At 35.7% G+C, this 24,384-nt stretch overlaps 1 protein-coding gene across 7 annotated transcripts in view; it reads left to right on the top strand.

Annotated features, from left to right (window-relative positions):
- Positions 1-24,384, top strand: part of ICA1L (islet cell autoantigen 1 like) — a 77,727-nt gene that overhangs the window by 27,688 nt on the left and 25,655 nt on the right. For 3 of the 7 annotated variants that reach the window (XM_057304112.1, XM_057304132.1, XM_057304107.1), the window contains exons 1-9: positions 2,810-2,931; positions 3,192-3,360; positions 5,745-5,817; positions 7,070-7,193; positions 8,590-8,788; positions 10,528-10,653; positions 12,028-12,126; positions 13,387-13,469; positions 15,715-15,758. In XM_057304112.1, coding sequence (XP_057160095.1) covers positions 2,885-2,931; positions 3,192-3,360; positions 5,745-5,817; positions 7,070-7,193; positions 8,590-8,788; positions 10,528-10,653; positions 12,028-12,126; positions 13,387-13,469; positions 15,715-15,758 — 964 coding nt within the window. In that variant the 5' untranslated portion in view covers positions 2,810-2,884. Of the gene's footprint in view, positions 1-2,809; positions 2,932-3,177; positions 3,361-5,744; positions 5,818-7,069; positions 7,194-8,589; positions 8,789-10,527; positions 10,654-12,027; positions 12,127-13,386; positions 13,470-15,714; positions 15,759-24,384 lie in introns of those variants that run through there. The other 4 variants (XM_026492153.4, XM_057304114.1, XM_057304119.1 and 1 more) reach the window with 2 other exon arrangements.

The following is a 24,384-nucleotide window of genomic DNA, read 5'->3' as shown; positions in this document are numbered from 1 at the left end:
CTCTTTATCTTTTGATTTAAGTAGTTTATCTATGATATGCCTGCTTGTGGTTTTCCTTAAATTTATTGATCTGTAAGTTAAAGTCATTTACAAAATCTGGGTTGTTTTGTTCTTTTCTTTTTTTTTTTTTCTGCCCTGTTTTCTCTCTCCTCTCCTTCTGGGTCTTTTTTTTCCCCTCTCTGTTTTTCAGATTAGGTAATTTTTGATTCATCTTCAACTTCACTTCTTATCTCCCGTCTTTGGTCTGTTCTTAATCCTATCCAGTTAGTTTTTAACTGAAGTTATTGAACTTTGCAGCTAGAGACTCTGACTTTTTTCCCCTCTCTATTCATTTATTGTACACATATCCTACTTTAAGTCTTTGTACATATTTATAATAGCTGTTTTAAAGTACTTGTGTGATTATTACAATATCCAGGAAATCTTTGGAATCTATTTTTATTGACTGCTTTTTTTTTTCCTCTTCAGTATGGGTCACATTTTTGTAGTTCTTTGCAAGTCTAGTAGTTTTTGATTGGTTACTTGGCATTTTAAATGATGAATTTTAGAGACTCTGGATTCTGTTTTGCTTTTCTGAAGAATAATTTTTATTCTAGAAGGCAGTTAACTTGACTGAATTCAAACTCCAGATCCTGTCTCCTCTATAGTGGTAGCAGCTTGAATCTTTAGTTACTTCAGCTTCCAGCTGCTTATTTTCTGCCAGCACCCTTGGGGTCCCTTCCCTCACTTCATGGTTAGTTTAGTGATCAGCACAGGTCTTGGGAGGACTTTGTATACAGAATTTGGGGATCATCTCTTTGGCTCCCTCTCTTTTGGGATATCCTTCCTAAATTTCTGTAGTTCGTCAACCTTGAACTTGGTATCTCAAGCCCATAAGATTTTGCTTTCTGTTTAACCTACCTCCAGTGACGAGCAGATTCAGCAGTGCCCTCAGTCAAAAAACCACAAATGTGCAAATCTCATCTTTTGCAGATTTACCCCCCAGCCACTATACTCCCCTTGCCAAGAAATGTGTGCTCTCTGCAGGCAGGATAGCTTCCAGAGAGAAAAGGGAGGACTAAGTTTATTTCTCTGAAGTCCAGTCTGATAAGTTACGTTTTCTCCACGACGAAGGAGATAGTGAGGAATTGGAGAGAGGCAAGGAATATACTATTTGAGCTCTGTCAGCATTGAAGTCAAGGCAAGGAAAAGAGGTTCTCTTCTGATACTCCCTGGAATTTTGTTCTCTTAACTGATTGGGCCTAAGCTTGCAGTCAGCTTAGTAGAATAAATCAGCAGTTTGTCATACAGTTGGACTGACCCTCGTGCTAATAAAAGTCTCAGGGGAAAACTAATTGGAAGCAGTCAAGAGCAACCAAAAGCAGACAGAAATTGGACGGGAAAGATGAACCGCAAGTTTTCCCTCAAGACTCTTTATGTGTTGGAACAGTATAATGATTATATCAAATCCAATTTGACTCTATACCAAGATTAAATTCTATTTTCTCTCTCAACTTATCTCCAGCCACCTTATCCAGCGTCGCGTATGAGAGGTTCTGCAGTTAAATGGTAACTAATCTAAACTGCCAGGAATCCAGGAGGATATCCAAAGCAGAATATTCAGAGAATGTCTAGAAAGTGGCCACCTGGGGAAATTTACATGTTATCTTTGTTTTAATTAATGCTTTTTATTTAAACCTACTTGGTGTGATATTAATATGGCTATTCCTGTTTTAATTTTGTTTGTGTTTACCTGGCATATCTTTCTGTGTCATTTTGTTTGAGGTGGACTCCAAATAGCATGTAGTTGGATATAGTTTGTTTTTTATGGTTTGAAATGATTTATATTTGAGAGGAAGTTTGCATTTATCATACTAAATAGTATAATTGTTCTTATTCTGTCATCTTAGTTTATACTGTTTGCCTTAATCTTGTTTTATGTTGCCTTAATCTTGTTTTTCCCGCCCTACTTTTGCTTTTGCTGGTTTTTCTTGCTTTTTTGTTTTGCACCTAGTAATTTAGAAAGTAGACATTCTATTTTTATTTAATTTGTAATTACTTCAAAAAAAAGAAAGCAAAACTTTATTTCTTTACTAACAATAATACATAAATATCTGTTGATTCCCCTGAAAAGGATGGATGAATCACATTCTTTAGTACCTCTCTGTGGTCCTGCCTCCCACCATTTATTGGAATAATTTAGGCTTTTAAAACTATTATTATTTCTTTTTTTACATCTCCTTAAAGAATACCTTTTACGTTTGCATTTCCTTATATAGCCATGTTAACCATATTAAGAATTACTTAGACATTAATTTTCAAGTTGACAGGTTACAATTTCCATCTTTATTTATTTACTTTTATAGTTTTTAAACCCCACATGGGGCTCAAACTCATGACCCCAGGATAAAGAGTCACATGCTCTTCCGACTGAGCCAACCAGGCGCCCCTCCATCTTTATTGCTAACATATCTCCCCTATACCTAAGATCTTTATTTTTGCTTATTTATTGGATACTAAAGTATTTCTTTGAGTTTTAAAGAAGAGTGTGTACCTGAATCTTTGCATATCTAAGAATATTTATTAAATGTGTATTCTGACACAGCAGTTACAACTATAGCAGGCTTTTCTAAGGAAATGTTAGTAATATGCAAAGATGTATATAAGTTCATTGCAGTATTATTACAAAGCAAAAATTAGAAATGAATAGATGTCTATAAATAGATTAAAATTAAATTATTTCCAATCATTATTGCAAAATTATAGTTTTATCACCTTTATCTTCTTTTTTTTTTTTTAAAGATTTTATTTATTTATTCGACAGAGATAGAGACAGCCAGCGAGAGAGGGAACACAAGCAGGGGGAGTGGGAGAGGAAGAAGCAGGCTCACAGCGGAGGAGCCTGATGTGGGGCTCGATCCCGGAACGCCGGGATCACGCCCTGAGCCGAAGGTAGATGCCTAACCGCTGTGCCACCCAGGCGCCCCCACCTTTATCTTCTAACTGAATTTAAATATCATTAATCTTTTGCCTATTACTTGTGCAAGTTGTATCATAAGTTTAGACCATGCAGAACAAATATTAGTATGTATAGCTATTAACATTAATATTCCATTTAGTATCTTTTTCACTTTTTCAATTGGATTAAATACTCGCTGACTACATATATATTACTGAAAAAAATTTAAGAAATTTTAGTCTGTTCCTTGTAGTCACTCCATGGATTCCTTTGGACAACCCAGACCAGAAGATAACCAGTCAGTAGTTAGCAGAATGCAAAAGAAATACTGGAAAACTAAACAGGTCTTTATCAAAGCAACGGGAAAAAAGGAGGATGAGCACGTGGTGGCATCTGATGCTGAACTGGATGCTAAACTCGAGGTAAATTTGAGGATTCTTTATATTGCATATAAGTGGTTATTCTTTGGGACCATGAAGAACTTGCAGATTTGATAATAGAATGTTTAATTGTATTCATCTGTCAATCAGATCTGGGTAGAGGTTGCAATTCTCACAAATTGAGAATTGGCAAAACTGGTATTCATAAATTAGAGAAAGAATAATTTCTCTGGCACAAGTATTAATTTTTAAGTTAAATATTAATGATTATATTCCTAATTGAGACCATATGCTCATTATATATCATGTCATAATATTTTGTACTACTTTTATATGAAGTCTTATACCTCACTGAAATTAATTGAAATCAAATAGTGAGGTTTTTTTATTTTTATTATTATTTCTTTTAAAGTTTATTTCTTTAAGTAATCTCCATACCCAGCGTGGGGCTCAAACTCACAACCCTGAGGTAGAGTTACATGCTCCACCGACTGAGCCTGCCAGGAGCCCCTGAGTAAGGATTTTTATAAGTTAGAGTTTTTGTTTCTATAATTAAGGAAGAGAGTTAATTAAGTATTTTGTAATGTGTTTTTTGGCTGTGTTTTTCATTTTATATAAAAGAAGTAATTACCATGAAACTACTTTAAACCTGTAAGTGTTTTACACTTTTAAATAATTAAACTAATTAGAGGAAGTCTCCTGTATATACAAAAAGGTCTGGGTTTTAAATGCAGGTTTACTAATTCCATGTATGGATACTAATTGAAGATGCCTTTTAAAAGTATTTCCAAGTAGGAGTTCTGTTATGCTTGGATTATAATCATTTGTTTCAATCTTTTAAAGTATAGTTCTCATTAAATAGGTCATAATCTACTAAGTATTTTTATTCTACAAAACGTAAACTTATGTCATGGCCATAACAAATATGGAAATAGATAAGAAATTAACAAGCTTTTACTATTTGTGTTGAAAAGTGTTCTTCTTATGTTTTAATGACAAATGTGGAAAAAATGAAAGGACTTGATTATAAGTAATAAATGTTTTAAGGCTAAAGGAGCTGTTTACTGTTTCCACATATATTCCCACAGAAGTAAATTTTCCTGTCTTGTTTTACATTGTTGGGTAATCTGTGTGACATATTTCATATTCTTGTCCAATAGACAAATATGAAATCACTCAAGTACTTTCTCCTACATTTGTAGTATATTTTTTAAGAATGGGAACATTTTTCATTGTACGTATACTTAAGTCATCATGTTGTATGCATTAAATATATTACAATTTTGTCAAATTATACTTCCCTTACATTTAAAAAAATTTCATTGTAAAAATAAAAAGAAATTGTTTATAAATCTTTCAAAGACCCATGGGGGAAAAAAAACAACTATAATCATTTTATCATAGTAGAACAATCATTTTTATATCTTTTTCTAGTCTTTCATAGGATTTTAAAACTGCTTTTTTAAATTGCCAAGTCCATATACCAGTTCATTTCAAACATACCTAAACTTATGTGGAAAGTTGATGGTTGCTCCTCCATTTAGATTTTAGTGTCTATCACTGATCTTCCTTAGGTCAGATCACATACCAGAATAATAACAAAACTGTTTCAGAGAGGGAATATTCAGGCTCAACGGTGACATTGGAAATTTATTTGATACTCAAAGGGTTAGTGCCTAATATTATGCTACAGTGCCAAGGTTTTTTTGAACTAAAGTCTTGTAGCAATTCTTAAGCATAGGACTTTGTGGGAAGAAGGCTGTACCCTAAAACCTATGCCACCTCATTTCCCTGGGAAAACCTAAATTTAAAGATTATGTGTGAAGAGTTACCTCATGTGTATAATGTGTCCTAATCTCAAATTTTCATGTGCTTACTTGAAATGGATGTTTTATTTTTCTGTTAGCTATTAGCAACAATAGTGATGAAGGGAAAATTCCAAACGAAAATAATCCAAAAGTAACTTATTTTTGATGTTGTAATATATTACTTAATTTTATGGTAATTCACTCACCTGTTATGCTTAAAATAATACTATAGAAAAGCCAGATTGAGAGTTAACATTTTCTAAGGTTATCTATACTCTTTTCGTCTGTAATTGGCAATATTTGATACAGTTTATATTGGATTTACATTTTTGCTATTTAGATAGTTTGGGGCTGAGGGGAGGACAAACTCCACAGTTACAAGTTTTTATTAGTTCCCATGTATTTATCACCATTTTTTCCAACCCTCATGGGGGAATCTAAATGGGGGAATCTAAATTTTCTATATCAAAAATAAAACCAATACTGAAGTACCTCAAAGTCAAGGAAAACAGACATAACATTTATAAAAGAATGTTCTGCTTTCGAAGTGCTTATAACAGATATGTTATATTTGTTTATGGTTCTTTAGATTGTCCTAATAAAATTTATATTTCAAAGGTTTTTCACTCCATTCAAGAGACATGCACTGAACTTCTGAAGATAGTTGAGAAATATCAGCTAAGACTCAATGGTATGAAATCCTAGATATCTATCCAATAATTCTCATTTAAAATAAATAATTCACTTGCATTTTTGAGAATGAACTATTTAAGGTAAAAACAAGAGTTTACTGAACTATTTTGTGAATGGTTCTTTATGACAAAGAAGTGACAGCAAGGAGCAGTGGGAATGGGGAGCTAGCAAGTGAGTGGACTTGAGTTCTGCTGCTGCCTCAGAGGTACTGAGGGACTTCCCTTTCAGTTTGTTTTGTGTTTGTTTTTTTAACTAGGCTCTGTGCGCAACGTGGGGCTTGAACTCAAGACCCCAAGATCAAGAGTCGCGTGCTCTACTGCCTGAGCTAGCCAGGCACCCCTTCCCCTTTCAGTTTTTAACTTTAGCTTTTCCAACAGTAAACCAGAGTGAGATTAGGCATGACATTAGTCATTTGTCACTTTAAGCTTATAATTTGAACACTTTATGGGCTCCCCCTTATTAGTCTTATTGTGATTAGAAGGTGAGACTTCTAAAACTTTGTGGTCAAAGACCACTTTTGTTTCATGTTTTACTTTCAATCTGTTGTGAACTGATATTTTTATAATATACAATAAAAATTAATTTCTAGAAAAATGAAATTAAGATATGCAAAATACAGGCACACATTTTTATTATTACTAGATTCAACAGATATAAATAGTCAAATTAGTAGGTTTCTAAACAGATTCTTAGTTTTGGTACTTGTTACAGGCTGGTAACAAATGCTTCCGGACTGGAATTGGTCCGTGGACCACACTCTGAGTAGTAGTATACTACATGACAACTTTTAGGGTTTCAGCAGTAAAATTGTGGATGTCTGTGGGCCTGGAATACTGAGCATAGGTCAATGAAGACAGGGTGGGAGTCAAGATTAAGTTAAGTTTAAATAGAATAGGAATACTTTGTAAGAGGCAGTGATCCTAAAATGCATGTCTGCACAATTGCTAATGCATCATTTGTGGTTTTGTCATTTTGGAATCTTTTTTTTTTTTCATTAAAGATCAGTCTTTCCCAAATCAAGTTCCATGAATTCACTACATCAGAACCATCTAGAGCACTTGTGCGTGGGGGGGAAGCAGATCCTAAGACCTATAAAATCAGAATCTCTGGAAATGGAGCCCCAGGAATTTGCATTTTTAAAATAAGCCTCTCTTTCCCCCCAAGTAATTCTTATGCTGTGAGAATTTTAGTTGTGTGTTTTAAACAAATGATGAAATGAAACAATTAACTATACTGTAATTTTTTCCTAGTTATATCAGAGGAAGAAAATGAACTGGGGCTCTTTTTAAAGTTTCAAGCAGAACGGGATATGACGCAGGCTGGTAAAATGATGGATGCTACCGGCAAGGCTCTCTGTTCTTCAGCCAAGCACAGGTTTGCGGTGTTCTACATCATCCCTAAATCTGTAGTCAGCGTGATAGTTGTGACCTATGTTTCTAAATTTGCATGTCTGTAAAGGTTACCGATCGTTTCAGTAAAGGGTTAAAAGAGAGCTATATCGGGGCGCCTGGGTGGCACAGTGGTTAAGCGTCTGCCTTCGGCTCGGGGCGTGATCCCGGCGTTGTGGGATCGAGCCCCACGTCGGGCTCCTCGGCTGGGAGCCTGCTTCTTCCTCTCCCACTCCCCCTGCTTGTGTTCTCTCTGTCTCTGGCTGTCTCTATCTCTGTCGAATAAATAAATAAAATCTTTAAAAAAAAAAAAAAAGAGAGCTATATTACAGCATATAATTGTTTTGATGCCTAACTCTTATTTATTTTGTATGTAAAATAATTACTTAGAAATTGACATTCTAGGCTGCTTAATTCCTAGAAATAGACTTTAAGCCTATATTTAAATTTCTTATGTGGTTTAATATAACAGGTACATACATATAAAATATGTAGATTTAATTATTTTCTTTCTCTTTTTGGATACTATCTAGAAGTACATTAGAACTTTTCTTCTTTTTAAGCAGAGAGCCTTTTTTTTCTTAATTATTTGGCATTTATCACTTTACAAATTTTTAACAAAGATACCTGCTGCAAAGAATCTCCTCCATTTACCGAATACAGCAAAAATCTTTGCATTTTCAGAAGAAAAATAAAAACAGGTCTTTTCAGACCTGTAATGACGATGTATTAACTTAAGTGGCTTTATTCTGAAACACCACATCAGTGCAAAAGCCCATCATTAAGGAAGTAAAAAAGGGACACTCAGTAGACACTCAGTAGAAGGCCCTTCAGTGCCACTAAGTCAAAACGCGTCAAAACTGCGTCAAAAACGCGGACTAGAGGAGCTGGGTTTGATTGCTGTTTCTTAAATTCTCAATTTTTTGTCCTCATCCTCAGCTGCTAAGAACTCAACACTGATTAATTCTCCTAGCATTTTATCTACTTTTCTATACCTAGATTTTACCTCAATTTGTCACATGAAAGACTTTTTCTATTTATAGGATTATGTTTTGTGAATACAGGGTCTCTTTTACCCATGGAACTCTTTTCTAAATGGCAGAATTACTTGGCAGATTATTTACACATGGATTGACATCCAAAATGTTGCAAAAATAATATATTTCTTAAAAAAAGGGAGAGATAAAGACGTCATTATTAGCAATTCAAAGTTGGCTATATGATCTTTATTTGCTTTCTAAAGTTCCTTAGGCATCTTAATAATTTCCTATTTTATAGACTCATCTTGACAGCAGATATGCTTTATGGTTTTAAACCTTTGTTTTTATTTTGTTTTATTTATGGGATGTACATCCCTCTGGTTTTTATCTCTCTGCCATTAGACTGGCCCTGTACACTCCTCTGTCTCGTCTTAAGCAAGAAGTAGCAACATTCAGTCAAAGGGCGGTATCTGATACCTTGATGACAATCAACCGGATGGAGCAAGCACGCACAGAATACAGAGGAGCCCTGCTGTGGATGAAAGATGTGTCCCAAGAACTGGACCCAGACACCCTAAAACAAATGGAAAAGTTCAGAAAAGTATGAAGATCCTTTCCCTTTCTGTTCCTTGATACATAAACCTATTGAACTTACACAGAATAATTTAATCGAGATCATAAAATATCAGGCTATTTTTGAAACACATTATATTATAAATTCTTGGTTGCTTGGAGATCTTTGAAGTACAAAAGGTTGTTACACTTTTTTTTTTTTTTTTTTTACTCTGAGTGACATCCCCACCCTATCAACCTTTTCTATTAATTTTTTTATCCCTCTCACAGTAGATGTCACTACCCTTTAAATGTTGCTTCACTGGACTTTTGGGATTTGTTTGCAGAAGGGGAATAGTTTATTAGTGAGGAAAAAATAAACTAATTAAAGTAAAAATTCAGGTAACTTGATTATTATAAGAAAAAGTGAAGATTATCAGATTCTTCTTCTGCTACAATACATAGCTTGACCACAGGCTTTTAAAGTATGTATGGACTTAACGTTTTTGCTAAATAAACTACTTATGAATTGTATCCCCTAAATTTACCATATATGAACAATAAAATTCATTCCTTCATTTAATAAATATTTAGAGTACATATAATACAAATCATATTTAATATTGACTGAGCTTTTACTCTATACCAGCCATGTAGGCCACAGCAACCTGTTACTCTTTCCCCATTATAATCAGTGACAATTAGAATATAATCCAAAGGAGTTGTTAGACAACATTGTGAATACACTAATGCCACTGAATTGTATATTTTAAGTTTATGTTATCTGAATTTCACCTAAATTTTAATAAAAAAAGAATGCATTCTAAACCTATCTGGACCCAGACAGCCCTGCACAGTCTGTTTCCTGGTCCCTGTGCAACCACATCTTGCACTTTCTATACTCCAGCCCTTTCCATGCCCCATGAAGGAATATGTTCTAGCCTATTCCATATTGTTCTGCAAACATATTAAGCTCTTCACCCACTTTTGTCCTTGCTTTTCCCTGAGCCTGGAATGCTCTTCTCAGAATCTTGGCATGGCTCCTTATCATCTTTCTGTCCCAGTTCAAACATCTTGCATGAACTCACCAAAGGCCTCCCTGATCATCTTACCAAAAGTAGTCATTTCTTTTCACTTATATGTTATCTTTACAACTTGAGATGATCTTATACATTTATTTACTACTGCTTTTTCCTGTGCCTCCCCACTCAGGGATGGTGGGAAAGAACATTGTTTTGTTCACCACAATATCCCAGTGCCTGGCACATAATAGGTACCTTATAAATACTTGTTGAATGAATGAATAAGTATATTTAAAAGTTGAATATTCATGCCACTTGGTGACATATGACTTACCTTAAGTATAAGAAATATGATAGGCCTATATTTAAATTTATAAATTTATCTCCATGATTCAGAGCTATTATTAATGCTTCTCAACACTTTAACTATGTTCCCTTTCCACTCATTCTTCTATTAGCTAAATATTATCCATCAGTAGTTTTGGATGTTTCTTTTTATTTGGAATCTGTGGGGTTTTTTCTTCTTAACTATATACTTTCCATTTATCACTGCGTACTTTCTCAGCATAAAGATAATCTGCTGGAAAGAATCTCTTACACTTACTAAAAATAGCCAAAATCTTTACCCTTTATCATGAAATAATACAAGAAAAGGGAGGTAGCCTTCTTTATTACAATTTCATGTGTCTGAAAATATGTTTCATGAGCCTGTATGGTACATTTATATCTGCGTTATCGGTAATAATAATAAATATTGTGGTTTCAGGTGCAGATCCAAGTGAGAAATAGCAAAGCTTCTTTTGACAAGTTAAAGATGGATGTTTGTCAGAAAGTGGATTTACTTGGAGCTAGTCGCTGCAATATGTTATCTCACTCACTCACTACCTACCAGGTACCCACCTCCATGGTCAGCATGTCCTTGCAGTAAAGATGAGTGGTGAGATTCCTTTTTAAAAGTTGTCTAAAGGGTATTAAAACATTGCATAATCAGATTCCTTTGACTTTGAAAACTGACTTACTGAGGTTATGACAGAGAATCTGAATTCTAGACTAAAAAAGACCTTCGGGATTGCCTACTCCTGTATCTTCATGTTATTCTCCTTGGTGTCCTAGGAGAGGGAGACTTAGGGGCCGTCTAGGTTTGAGAAGGGTGTGTTGAGGCAGGATTCACATCTCATTAACACTGGTTCACCCAGAACTACTCCACTTTGAACTTCTACACTCAGTTTCATTTGAAGCAAAGATGCTGTGGCCCAATAGTTTAAAACTTTTCTGTCATTTTATAGCTGAAGAAAGTGAAACCTAGGAGAATTAAAGTAAATGGCAGTGTTGGGCTAAAAGCCTAGGTTTTCTCATGCTGGGTCCCGTGTTCTTTTCATTCTGCCAAGTCTCCCTCTCCCACCACTTTAACCTCAGCAGTCTCACCTGTGCTTCTATTACCCCAAATCACACATAAATATCATGCAATGAATAAGCGAGATGTTAATTATTAGCAATAACTATTTTTAACATGTATTCGTGAATGGCAAAATAGAATAAAATGTATTTACTTAAGATAAGAATAATAAAGGGAATGGACATTCACTGGGCCTTGTAGGAAATCTACCTCCTTGGATATAGTACCGCGGAATACAGGAGTCAAGAAAGGACGCACTTAAAAATAAAAGTATCTGGCAATCCATGTAGCATACACCTGAAACACAATAGCTATTAGTTCAGTTCTCTTTTATTATCTCCACTCAGCCCCCTCACATTGAATAGGAACTCTGAAGCATCAAGGAAAATGTCCAATTATTTGAGCCGGCTTGAGAACACTTTTTTTTTTTTTTGGTCTTTCTTGTGCCCTGAATGAAAGACTAAATTCAGTGGTACATACTATTTTTTTCCAATTAATAAAAGTTTATATATGCTTACCAACATAAAGATTTACACATATACCCCTAATACAAATATGGTATTTTTGTGCTTTTAACGTTTCTCTTTTGGACTCTTCAGAAGGTGTTCTAATCTACTAGCATTACTCTCTGGCTGACTCCAGTGTACATTCCAGTGCTGTATACAGATAGGCACATATATATGCTGATACAGATGCCAGTTCTTAGGCAGAATTACTATTTACATTGCTTTCTGGTTCCCCAAACTTGGAAATTGATTTTACTTCCTACTGCTTATTATTCAGCAACCATTCATCTACCTACACTAGTGAGGAAAAATAGCAGTGAAAAAAAGAGTGAGAACTGTAGTGACAACGTTTCTTTTTCTACAGAGGACGCTGCTTGGATTCTGGGAGAAAACAGCTCGATTGATGTCCCAGATCCATGGGGCCTGTCCTGGCTTTCATCCATATGATTTTGTAGCTCTCAAGGTATATTTCTTTCCATGTTCTTTTGTTAGATATTATACTTCATTTGGATAACATTGAAACTATTTTGTGCTAAGCCTAACTTTGAATTTACAAAACATTAGGAAATATTTTTCTGTATTCCTTCGGCCAGTCGTTTTTCTGTACTTCTCTGATTCCAAGTGCTACCAGCAACCCTAAACAGATACGTGAGAATACTGCTGATGGGCTCAAGATATTGGAGGGGGTTCGTTGGGGGGAGTTAAAGAGTGAGCAAGAGAAAAGAAAATTAAAATGCAAACGAGATAAGAAAAAGTTATGGAAAAGAAAAACTTCAGAGGAACAAGCAATGGAAAATGGTCATAGGTTTTCAAAAACAACCAGAGTACCTACTGACAATTTTAGAAGTTAAAGAAAAATTTCCTTGCTTTACTTTTATACTCATGTTGTAGATGTGATTCATGATGCAAAAATTATGGGTGATTGCAGCTGAAGAGACTACTGTATAGTATTAGATCATCTCTTTCTGTAATGCTTACATGTAAAAGGTACTCTCGGGTTGTTAACATTTGTTAACATCTTCCTGTTAACCTTCTTTGCATATGGCTTATCTAGCAGAGTTACACCATGGTAATCATTTCTTTAATTTGGTAGGCTAGGTTTCAGGGCCTTTGAATTTATCATTCTTCCTTGTTTTAAATAGAGTTTGAAAATGTTGTTGAGATTACTCAAGCTAGATGTGGTATCTGTGATAGATTCATATCTTGCGCCTGTGTATTCCTGGGGCTTCGTATGGATTTTTAAGTCATGTTCTGACATAGCATCTTCATTCTAATAGACACCCTTGTATTAGTCTTTATGTTTTTTGTTGTGTGTATGTTTTGTTTATTTTTCTATATTAATGTTTCACTGGATAGCATACTGTATTTTTAGGCAAATTTAATATCTAATTTCTGTTCAGATGAAGGCAAAAATCTTTAGCCATATTTAGAGCATTGCAGTCAAAGTCAATAAACACAGTGTAAGTCTTCTTTGGCGTATCACAGACTTGTAAACCGTGTGGCTAGCCCATGTCACAGGCTGTATGGTTGCCACAGGCAGCCAGGATAAACAGGGACACAGGGCTTAGTTCAAATTACATTAGCATACATTTCCCATATCTCTCACTCTAGTCTACTTCAGAAATATCTCTATTTTATGTTCTTTAGAATTTTTATTCTCATTTTGTTTGTACAAAGAGAGAAACAGATTCCATCTACTTAATATTGAATTTCTTGTCCTTAGCAACTACAAGACACTCCAAGCAAGCTTACTGAAGACCAGAAAGAACAAATAGAAAACAGTTCTCTCACTGAAAACCTCAATAAGTAAGCAGGCAGAAGTATGGTGTTATGGATACTGATACATGATATATAATATAATTGGAAACTGTAGATACTGATACATGATATATTTGGAAAGAGTTCTTTTTTGACTTACTGAATATTTATTTCTATGTCATTTTTCCAGTTAATATTTTTAAGGGATTTTTTTTTTTTTTAAGTGAGCTCTGCGCCCAATATGGGGCTTGAACTCACGACCCAGAGATCAAGAATCAGGTGCTCTTCCGACTGAGCCAGCCAAGGTGCCCCATTTTTCCAGTTAATATTGAACATTTGTTTTGAAGCCTTATTTTCTCCCCCCCTTCCCCCGTTTTAAACAAGTCAGGCAAAGTTGATGGTAAGAGTACAGAACAGATTGGGGTGATAATTCCAAATTCTATAGTTTGGGAGACTGAGTTTTGTATTAAGAGCCTCTACCTAGTGAATCCCAGAAGGACCAGCTTGAAAGAGAAAGGGACAAATGTCAGCAGCTGTGAAACAGAAGCTGTTGAAATCTATCTCCAGAGCAACACAAATGGGACTGGGGGTGGTTACCTGAAAATGGGGGTTCTTATCATGCACATACTTTATGTTGCTTGTTTCCCTTTTATTATATAGTACCTTTGTTTTCCTTTTAGAGCTGCCACTTCTCATTTTAACTAGATTTCACTGAGTGTGGTAACAAACCCAGAAATAAGACTCGAATTGTGGCACACCATATATTGCTGAGTGGAAAATGATCCAGGATATAAGCAGGTCCCTCTTTTCTCTATGGGGAAATCCAAACAAATTTTTTGGCTAACTTGAATATATGAACAATTTAGGGTATAGATTAATCAAATGTATAGTTATAAATGAAACTTATACTTTGACATTTAAAATCCTATGTTACATGAAATACATTTATTTAGTAAATTTTTTCCATGGTCACATTTCATGAGAGTTTTATTCAAAATCCTCTCATGCATCTTCAGCATTATGAGAACTATCTTTTGAGTTAACTAACAGAGTCTAAAGCATTTTACTTTCTCTTCTAAGTGGTTTAAAAGCCCATGTATATGTACTGTCTTTGGAAATTTCATTCCAAGTCATTAGTATCTATTTTCTCTGTAGGTTTATTTTTGTGTTTTTTGCAAATAAATACTGTATAGGTTTCCCCTGCTATCTGAAAGTGGAGTGTCCCAATGAAACATTTCATAAGCCAGTACAGTGTAAGGAAAGAAGCAATTACCATTAATTTTTGTGGAAAAATTTTTTGAGTATTCCTAGACTCAAAAAATAACCTCCCTAAGGCTTTTCTGACACATCTTGCTAATGTATGCACAAAATAAATGGAAATAAAGCACAGATGCGCACAGACACAGTTCAGCGCTCTAGTGGCTTAATGCTGAGATGCTGAGTGTAGTTCCCAGGGAAGGGGCTTAATGGTGCCGCTGTCGCTGCTCAGGGTGCACACTGCCTCGAAAAGGGCTCCTTGCAAAACAAACACTTAACACTCTTTTTGCTCTTTGCCTTTGCCTTTTTTATAAAAGTGAAAATCGTCTTCGGACTTCTTTCAGGTAGCAAAGTGGGTACTAACGTAGGTCTTCTGTAGAAGCATAGTGCAAACTTTTGAAAAGCAGGGGATACCTGTATTACTTTTTACATATTTTTAAAGATTTATTAAAAACAGCCTCTAATACTAGAATTGTGAGGCTACACCCCGGGAATAATGCTTCAATCTATATTCAATTTCTTTTTCTAGTTTTTTATTGCAGATGGATGATATAAATATCCAAAATTAGTATTGACTGAGAATATTTTAGGCAAATATATCTTCTTTTGCAAACATCACTTTGCTCTTCGAAATAGAGTACTCCATTTTTTCTGCAATTCTTCATTCCCTCTATTTAGATCCCAAGTATTCTTGAGCAAATGCTTTAGTGCTTGAAAACTAAACCTCATGCTCTGTGACTTTGGTGACAGATGTTCTCTCTGATGTACTTAGCACACTGCCGATAATACTGAACACAGTTCCTGGTGCTTCATCAGTAATCAGTAACTGTTGTTGAAAGAATAAGGGATGAGGGATTATTTTCATAGTCTATGTAGATCTAGAGAAGAAGTGACATTTGTTTCAGATTTTAGATCTATCTACAAGACAACTATTTTATATGTTATCTCAGTTAAACATTTTTTTAACCATATACAACTGTAGAATATGAGTCCCAAGTATATTTTAACTGATAAAATTTTTTGGTTTTTACTTTAGGTTAGTTTTGTCAGATGAGGAAGTGAGCTTGGGAAATGAACCAGGTAAGATGGTAAATTCATTAAAATGTGAAATGATCACATTTGAAATGTCAAAACAGTTTGTCACAACATTTTAAAACAGATTGTATTAATATCCATTCACTTAAAAAACATGTTAAGTCTATTTATTAATCTCTTCTATATAAACACTTTTGAGTTAGTTTTCTTTTCCTCCCAGCTTTACTGAATTATAATTGACATATAACACTGTGTAAGTTTAAGGTGTATAGTGTGATGATATGGTATATGTAAGTATTGCTAAATGATTGTCACTATAAACAGAGTTAACATTTCCATCCCCTCACATAGTTACTATATATCTTTTGGCAGCAAGAACATTTAAAATTTATTCTCTTAGCAACTGTCAAATATATAATACAGTATTGTTAACTATAGTCACCATGCTATATATATTAGATCCCCAGAACTTAATCATCTTTAGCTGGAAGTTTGTACCCTTTGACCAAATTTTACCATTTTTCTCCCCTCCCAGACCCTAGTAACCACCAGTCTACTTTCTGTTTCTGAGTTTGGCTTTTTAAGATTGAACATTTAAGTGAGATCATACAGTATTTGTCTTTCTTTAACTTATTTCACTTGGTGTAATGTCCTCCAGATTCATCCATGTCATTCCAAATGGTAGGATTTCCTTCTTTTTTATGAGTGTGTGTGTGTGTGTGTGTGTGTATACACACACACACACACACACACACAACATTTTCTTTATCCATTTACCTGTGATGGACACTTCAGTTGTTTCCATGTCTTGGCTATTGTAAATAATACTGCAGTGAACATGGGGTTGCAGATACCTCTTTAAGATAGTAATTTTATTTTCTTTGGATAAATACCTAGAAGTGGAAGTGCTGGAACATATGGTAGTTCTGTTTTTAATTTTTTGAGGAACCTCCATACTGCTTTCCATAATGGCTGCACCAATTTACATTCCCACCAATAATGCACAAGTGTCAAGTGTTCCCTTTTCTCCACATCCTACCCCACACTTGCTATCTCTTGTCTTTTTGATACTAGCGTTCTAACAAGTGTGAGGTGATAGTTCACTGTGGTTTTGATCTCTATTTCCCTGATAAGTAGTGTTTAGCACCTTTTCATGTATGTGTTGGCTGTGTATATGTCTTCTTTGATTGGAAAAATGTGTATCTAGGTTCTTGGCCCATTTTTTATTCAGGTTATTTTGTTTGGTTTTGCTATTAAGTTATGAGTTCTTTTTTTTTTTTTTTAAGATTTTATTTATTTATTCCACAGAGATAGAGACAGTCAGCGAGAGAGGGAACAGAAGCAGGGGGAGTGGGAGAGGAAGAAGCAGGCTCACAGCGGAGGAGCCTGATGTGGGGCTCGATCCCATAACGCCGGGATCACGCCCTGAGCCGAAGGCAGACGCTTAACTGCTGTGCCACCCAGGCGCCCCAAGTTATGAGTTCTTTACATATTTTGGATAGGAACCCATTATCATATAGATGGTTTGCAAATATTTTACTCATTCTGTAGGCAAATATGATTGGGTTTTTTGATTATTGATTGTTTTGTTGTTTTTTGCTGTGCAGAGGATTTTTAGTTTGATGTAGTCTTCTTTATTTTTGTTTTTGTTTCTTGTGCTTTTGGTGTCCTACAAAAAAATCACTGCCAACACCAACGTCAAGGAGTTTTTTCCCTAGTTTTTTTTTTTTTTTTTTTAATTGAAGTATAGTTGACATATATTAGTTTCAGGTATTGTGGACGCCTGGGTGGCTCAGTCAGTTAAGCATCTGCCTTCGGCTCAGGTCATGATCTCAGGGTCCTGGGATCAAGCCCTGCTCAGTGGGGTGCCTGCTTCTCCCACTCTCTCCTTCCTGCCACTCCCCCTGCTTGTTTCTCTCTCTCTCTGTCAAATAAATAAAAGTCTATATTAGTTCAGTTATGTAGCACAGAGATTTGACAGTTATGGACATTACAAAATGTTCACCATGGTTAAGTGTAGTCAGCATCTGTCATCATGCAAAGTTATTACAGTATCATTGTTTGTATTCCCTGTGCTGTACTTTCCATTCTCGTGATTTGTCCATTTTACGACTGGAAGTTTGTACCTCGTAATCCCCGTTATGTATGTTGCTTATGCCTCCACCCCACTCTGCTCTGGCAACCATTAGTTCTCTATATTTATGTGTGTTTCTTTTCTTTGTTTTGTTTTGCTTTGTTGTTGTTTTTTTTTTTTTTTAGGAGTCCAGATATAAGAGGGATCATATGGTATTTGTCTTTCTCTGACTTGTTTCACTTAGCGTAGTACCTTCTAGGTCCATCATGTTGTCATGAACGGCAAGATTTCATTCTTTTTTATGGTTAATTCCATTCTGTATGCATTCATGAACTATATTTATATCATCCTATTTTAAGCTGATAAGAACTTCAATAGCACATAGAAGCTCTACACTTTCTCCCCCTCACATTTTAGGTTATCAGTGTTATAATTTACATCTTTTTTGTGTATCCAATAACAAATTATGGTAGTCATAGTTATTTTTAATGTTTGTTTTTTTAACTTTTAAACTAGAGTTGAAAGTGATTTATGCACCATTTTTTCAATATTATAGAATCTGACTTTGTATATCTTTACTGATGAGTTATACACATTCATGCAGTTTTACGAGGTTATTTAACATCCTTTCATTTCAGCGTGTAGAATGTCCTTTAGCTTTCTTTGTAAGGGAGGTCTGGTGGTGATGAACTTTCTCAACTTTTGTTTGTTTGGGAAGGGCTTTATCTCTCATTTCTGAAGGACAGCTTTGCCGGGTATAGTATTCTTCTTTGAGTTTTTTTCTTCCAGTATTTTGAATATATCATACCACTCTCTCCTGGCCTGTAAAGTTTCTCCTGAGAAATCTGTTTAGTCTTATATGTGAGAAGTCACTTCTCTCTTGCTACTTTAAACATTTTGTCTTTGACTTTTGACAGTATGATCACAATGTGTTGTTGTATCTGACTGGGCAAAGCTGCTGCTTATGCTCTGAGGTCGCAGGCAGCCCATTGGCTGTATTTTGTGTTTAAGTGGTGCTGTTGGCTGGGATCCCTGGTAAGGGGCTGTGCTCTGAGGTCAGGCAGGGTCACTAGCTGGGCTTCACAGTCATCTCTGATCAAATGATGCCACTACCTAGCCTCTTTTTTCAGGCAGGGTCACAGGCAGGGCTTCGTGGTCTGATATGGCCTCAGCCTATGCTTTGCATTAGCAGGACTGCAGAGGCTGGGTTCTGAATCAGGCAGGAAGGTGGCTGTGCTCTGCTGTTGGGCAAGATCGCTGACCATACTTCCTAGTTGAGTGGGCCTCATGCTTTGCTGCATGATTGGACAGGGCTTAAGGCTGTGTTTTACAACTGAGCGGGATCATTGACTGGGCTCCCTGCTTGGGTGAGACTGCAGGCTGTGCTCAGCAATTGAGCATGGCCATCAGTGTGGCTTCAGTGCCAGGTAGGGCTATAGACTGGAGTTTGCTGCTAGGCAGCACTGTAAGCTGGGCTGGATGCTCCCTAGGGTCACCGTTAGGGCTTCCTGGTGAGCTAGGCAGGAGGTTATGCTTCATACTTGGGTGGGGCAGCTGACTTGTTTCTCTTTCTGGGTGGGTGGTAGGATATGCTCTGTAACTTCCCAGGGTCTCAGTCCAGGCTTCCTGGTCAGGTGGGACGGAGGCTATACTCAGCAATGAGTTAGCTTTCTAACAGTACCTAATTAGAAGGTCTACTTATTTTCTTTAGGGAATTTTGATTTTCTCTAAGATAAAGGCTTTTAATGTAGACATTTATTTCACAGGGTTGTATGATTAAGTTTCAAGCTTTTCCTCACACTTCAATACATGTTTTTATTTTTTTATAAATACATATTATGTATACAATCAGTATATATTCAATCAGTGTGGTTTTGGAGCCAGAAAAATCGGGGTTTGAATGCCAGCTTTAAAAAAAAAAAAGTCATTTATACCTCTCTCATTTTTCTCATCTGAAATATGAGTCATATACTCCTACCTTACAGAGATATTAAGACTAGAGGTATTTATAAACTACATAGCACATGATAGGTGTAGAGTTACTGTGAGAGACATTTTTAAATGTACACATAAATACAGATCATATTGTTAAACCAGAATAATTGTGGACTTGTATATCTAACATAGCTTCAAGTATATGTTCAAAAGGTTAGCTTCTTGGGCATCTATAGTCCCATACCCAAGTAGAGAACATTTTTTTAAAAGGCCCAGATGAAATATAATGGACATTGTTGTAGTTTCACCATTCATTTGTAGCATTATTCAATCATTTAAAACTGCTGTATCAGTAATTATGTCTACTTTTTTAAAAAGATTTAATTATTTTAGAGAAAGAGCACAAGTGGGAGGAGGGGGAGAGGGAGAGGGAGAGAAAGAATCCCAAGCAGACTCCTCACTGAGCTTGGAGCCTAATGCAGGGCATGATCTCACAACCCTGAGGTCATGACTTGAGCCAAAATCAAGAGTTGGTTGCTCAACCAACTGAGCCACCCACGTGCCCTGTTATGTCTACTTTTTAATTCTGGATATTTATTTGTTCCTTCTCTCTTTTTTTCTTAATTAATCTTGCTAACGATTTACTTATTCTATCAACAAATCAACTTTTGGTTTTGTTACACCTGTCTATTGAATCTTTGTTTCTGTTTCATTACCTTTAGTTCTTATCTTCATTGTTTTCTTCCTCTATTTTTGGTTTTTTAAGGCTAAAATTTCCTTTTTTCTGTATCCCACAAGTTTTTTATTTTTATTTTTTTAAATATTTTATTTATTTGACAGAGAGAAACACAGCGAGAGAGGGAACACCAGCAGGGAGAGTGGGAGAGGGAGAAGCAGGCTTCCCGCTGAGCAGGGAGCCCAATGCGGGGCTTGATCCCAGGACCCTGAGATCATGACCTGAGCTGAAGGCAGATGTTTAATGATTGAGCCACCCAGCGCCCCCCCCCCCAAGTTTTTTAAAAAAGCTTTATTGAAGTATATTTTCTTGATCATAAAACTCATTCAGTTGTATAAGTCAGTAATTTTTAGTTACTATGGAGCATTGCAGCCATCTCTATAAATCAGATTTAGAACCTTTTCATCCCCTCAGTAATAAGATTCCTCACATCCGTTTGCTATAATTGCCATTTTCACTCCTAGTCCTTTTCTGAACATTTCATCTAGCTAGAATCATGCAATATGTGGTCTTCTTGTATCTGACTTTTTTCACTTCAGGTAACACTTTTGAGCTTCCTCCATGACACAACTTGTGTTGGTACTTCCTTTTTATTGCTTAATCCATTGTATGGATGTCCATAAACTTTGATATATAGTATTTTCATTATAATCTGGTTTAAATTAAACTTTTCTTTATATCTTCTGTCATCTATGGCCATGAGTGATTTTAAATTGCGTTTCTGAAATTGCCAAATTAAGGAGATATTGAAATTAATCTTTTTGTCATTGATTTTTTAACTTAATTTCATTATGGTCAGAGAATGTATCCGTATCATACTGATTCTTTGAATTATTGAGACACTCTGTGTGGACTAAGAAGTGGACAAATTTTCTAAAAATTCCATGTGCTTGATGTGTTCTCTAACTGTTGAATGCAGGAATCTATATGTCTGTTACATCAAGCTAATTATTTGTGCTGCTTTAAGTCTTTTATATCTTTACTAATTTTTAGTTTACTTAATGTATCAATAATTGCAAAATGTGTTTTGGAATCTCTGCTATTGAAGTGGATTCTCATTCTTCCTGCAGTTTTTCACTTTATATACTTTGAGGATTTTGGAGTGATGATTGCATATAAATTTAAAAATTTTTTTAAAAATTTTATTTTATTCATTTCTTTTTTTAAAAGATTATTTGAGGGAGAGAGAACATGAGAGCAAGAGAGCACAAGCAGCAGAGGGAGAAAGAGAAGCAGAGCTCCTGCTGAGCCAGGAGAGCCCAATGCAGGGCTCGATCTGAAGACCCTTAGATCATGACCTGAGCCAAAGGCAGCCGCCTAACTGACTGAGCCAGCCAGGAGCCCCTTATTTATTTATTTTAGAGAGAGAGAGAGAGGGAACACAAGTGGGGGTAGGGGAAGAGGGAGAGAATCTCAGGTAGACTCTGCACTGGCACAGAGCCTGACACAGGTCCCAATCTCACGACCCTGAGATCATTACTTGAGCTGAACCAAGAGTTGGACATTCAACCGACTGAGCCACCCAGGCACCCAAGTTTAGAATTCTTACATCTGGGGGTGCCTGGGTGGCACAGTCGTTAAGCGTCTGGCTTCGGCCCAGGGCGTGATCCCAGCATTCTGGGATCAAGCCCCACATCAGGCTTCTCCACTGGGAGCCTGCTTCTTCCTCTCCCACTCCCCCTGCTTGTGTTCCCTCTCTCTGTCTCTCTCTGTCAAATAAATAAATAAAATCTTTAAAAAAAAAAAAGAATTCTTACATCTGTTTAGCAAATTAATCTGTTATCAGTATAATGACCCTTCTGTCCCTGATATTACTTCTTGGCTTATAGTTTGCTCTCGGTGACATTAGCTTAGCTTAGTAGTTTTATTTTTGTTAGTATTTGCTTTGTATACCCTTTTCTGCACTTTCACTTTCAACTTTCCCATGTTCTTATATCTTAGGTTATGTCTCTTGTAAGTAAGATTAAGCTGGATTTTTTTAAAAGGCCCCATATATCAGTTTATCTTTCTCTTATTTGATGAATTTAGTCCATTTACATTTATCGTTATGATTTATATTTGGACTTGTACTTTCTGTATTCTCTTTGTTTTGTTCTTCCACCCCATTCTTTTGTCCTCTGTTTTGTCTTATTTTGGATTGATTAAGGTTTTTTCATTTGTTTTTAAAGATTTCTTTGTCCTTTCTTTTTCCTATGTACTAGTTCGGAAGTTATACATTTTATTTCTGTTTTTGGTGGTTTCCCTTGAATTTTATCATGCATACTTTAACCAACTGTGCCACCCAGGTGCCCATATCATGCATACTTTAAATAAAGGCTAGGTTTATGACTATCTCAGTATTCCCAAAACATTACAAAGATCTTCAACTAAACCCAGTCACTTCCATCTCACTTCACCTATAATTCTTCAATGTTTTATTTCTGTTTTTGTGATCTCCCACAAATCAATAAAAATATTTTTGTTTTTTGAATAAATATTATTTATATTTTATCAATACTTTTCCTTTGTTACTATCTCTTCATATATTTCAGATCTTAATTGTGATCTCATTTTCCTTTTCTGTAATTATAGCTTTTAGTTTGGAAGTTATTAAAGATGCCATGGTGGTAAACTTGGCTTATGTTTGTCTGGAAATAATTGTGTGGTTTTTTTTTTTAATTTTTATTTTGTTGTATTAGTCACCATTAGTAATCCCCAGTTTTTGATGCATTGTTTCATGATTCATTATTTGCATGTAACACCCAGTGCACCATGCAATATGTGCCCTCCTTAATACCCATCACTGGCCTATCCCAATCCCCCACCCCTCTCCCCTCTGAAGCCCTCAGTTTGTTTCCCAGAGTCCACAGTCTCTCATGGTTCATTCCCCCTTCTGTTTACCTCCCCTTCATTCTTCCCTTCCTTCTCTACCGATCTTCCTATTTCTTATGTTCCATAAATGAGTGAAACCATATGATAATTGTCTTTCTCTGCTTGACTTATTCCAACGAAGACATACAAATGGCTAACAGACACATGAAAAAATGTTCAAAATCATTAGCCATCAGGGAAATTCAAATCAAAACCACCTTGAGATACCACCTTACATCAGTTAGAATGGCAAAAATTGACAAGGCAGGAAACAACAAATGTTGGAGAGGATGTGGAGAAAGGGGATCCCTCTTACACTGTTGGTGGGAATGCAAGTTGGTACAGCCACTTCGGAAAACAGTGTGGAGGTCCCTTAAAAAGTTAAAAATTGAGCTACCCTATGATCCAGCAATTGCACTACTGGGTATTTACCCCAAATATACAGACGTAGTGAAGAGAAGGGCCATATGCACCCCAATGTTCATGTCTGGAAGGGCCATATGCACCCCAGTGTTCATGTCTGTTATTTCTCATTTTTGAAAGACAGTTTTGCTCAGTAAATAGTTTTAGGTTGGTTGGTATTTTCTTTCACCACTTTGTAAATATTGTTCTATTGTTTTCTGCTTTCCGTGGGGTGTTGAGAAATCTTCTATTATTCTAATTATTTAGTGATTTTGGTTTTTCTTTCTGGCTGCGTTTAGGATATGCTGTTTGTTTTTGGTGTTCTAGCTGTTTCATTACAATGTGTCTAAATGTGCAGGGGTTTTTTGTTTTTTTCATCTTTCATAGTATAAGTTGTATTTCCTGTATCTATGTCTTTTACCAATTCTGGAAAGTGTTCAAACATTATCTTTTTTTTTTAATATGATAAATATGCATACCTCCACCATATTCTTTTAAAATATTGCTTCTCCTCCGTTTTCTCTATTTTCTCCTCTGGAACTCCAGTAAGCTTATATTGGACCTTTTCATTCATCTTTCATATCTTTTATCCTCTCTTTCATATTTTCCATCTCCTTTCCTTCTGTGCTGCATTCTGGGTAATTTCTTCAGGTCTGTTTTTTACTAATTTTCTC

This window comes from Ursus arctos, unplaced genomic scaffold (genome assembly GCF_023065955.2).
Source record: "Ursus arctos isolate Adak ecotype North America unplaced genomic scaffold, UrsArc2.0 scaffold_1, whole genome shotgun sequence".
Taxonomy (NCBI): domain Eukaryota; kingdom Metazoa; phylum Chordata; class Mammalia; order Carnivora; family Ursidae; genus Ursus; species Ursus arctos.
This window is presented reverse-complemented; position numbering and strand designations above follow the sequence as displayed.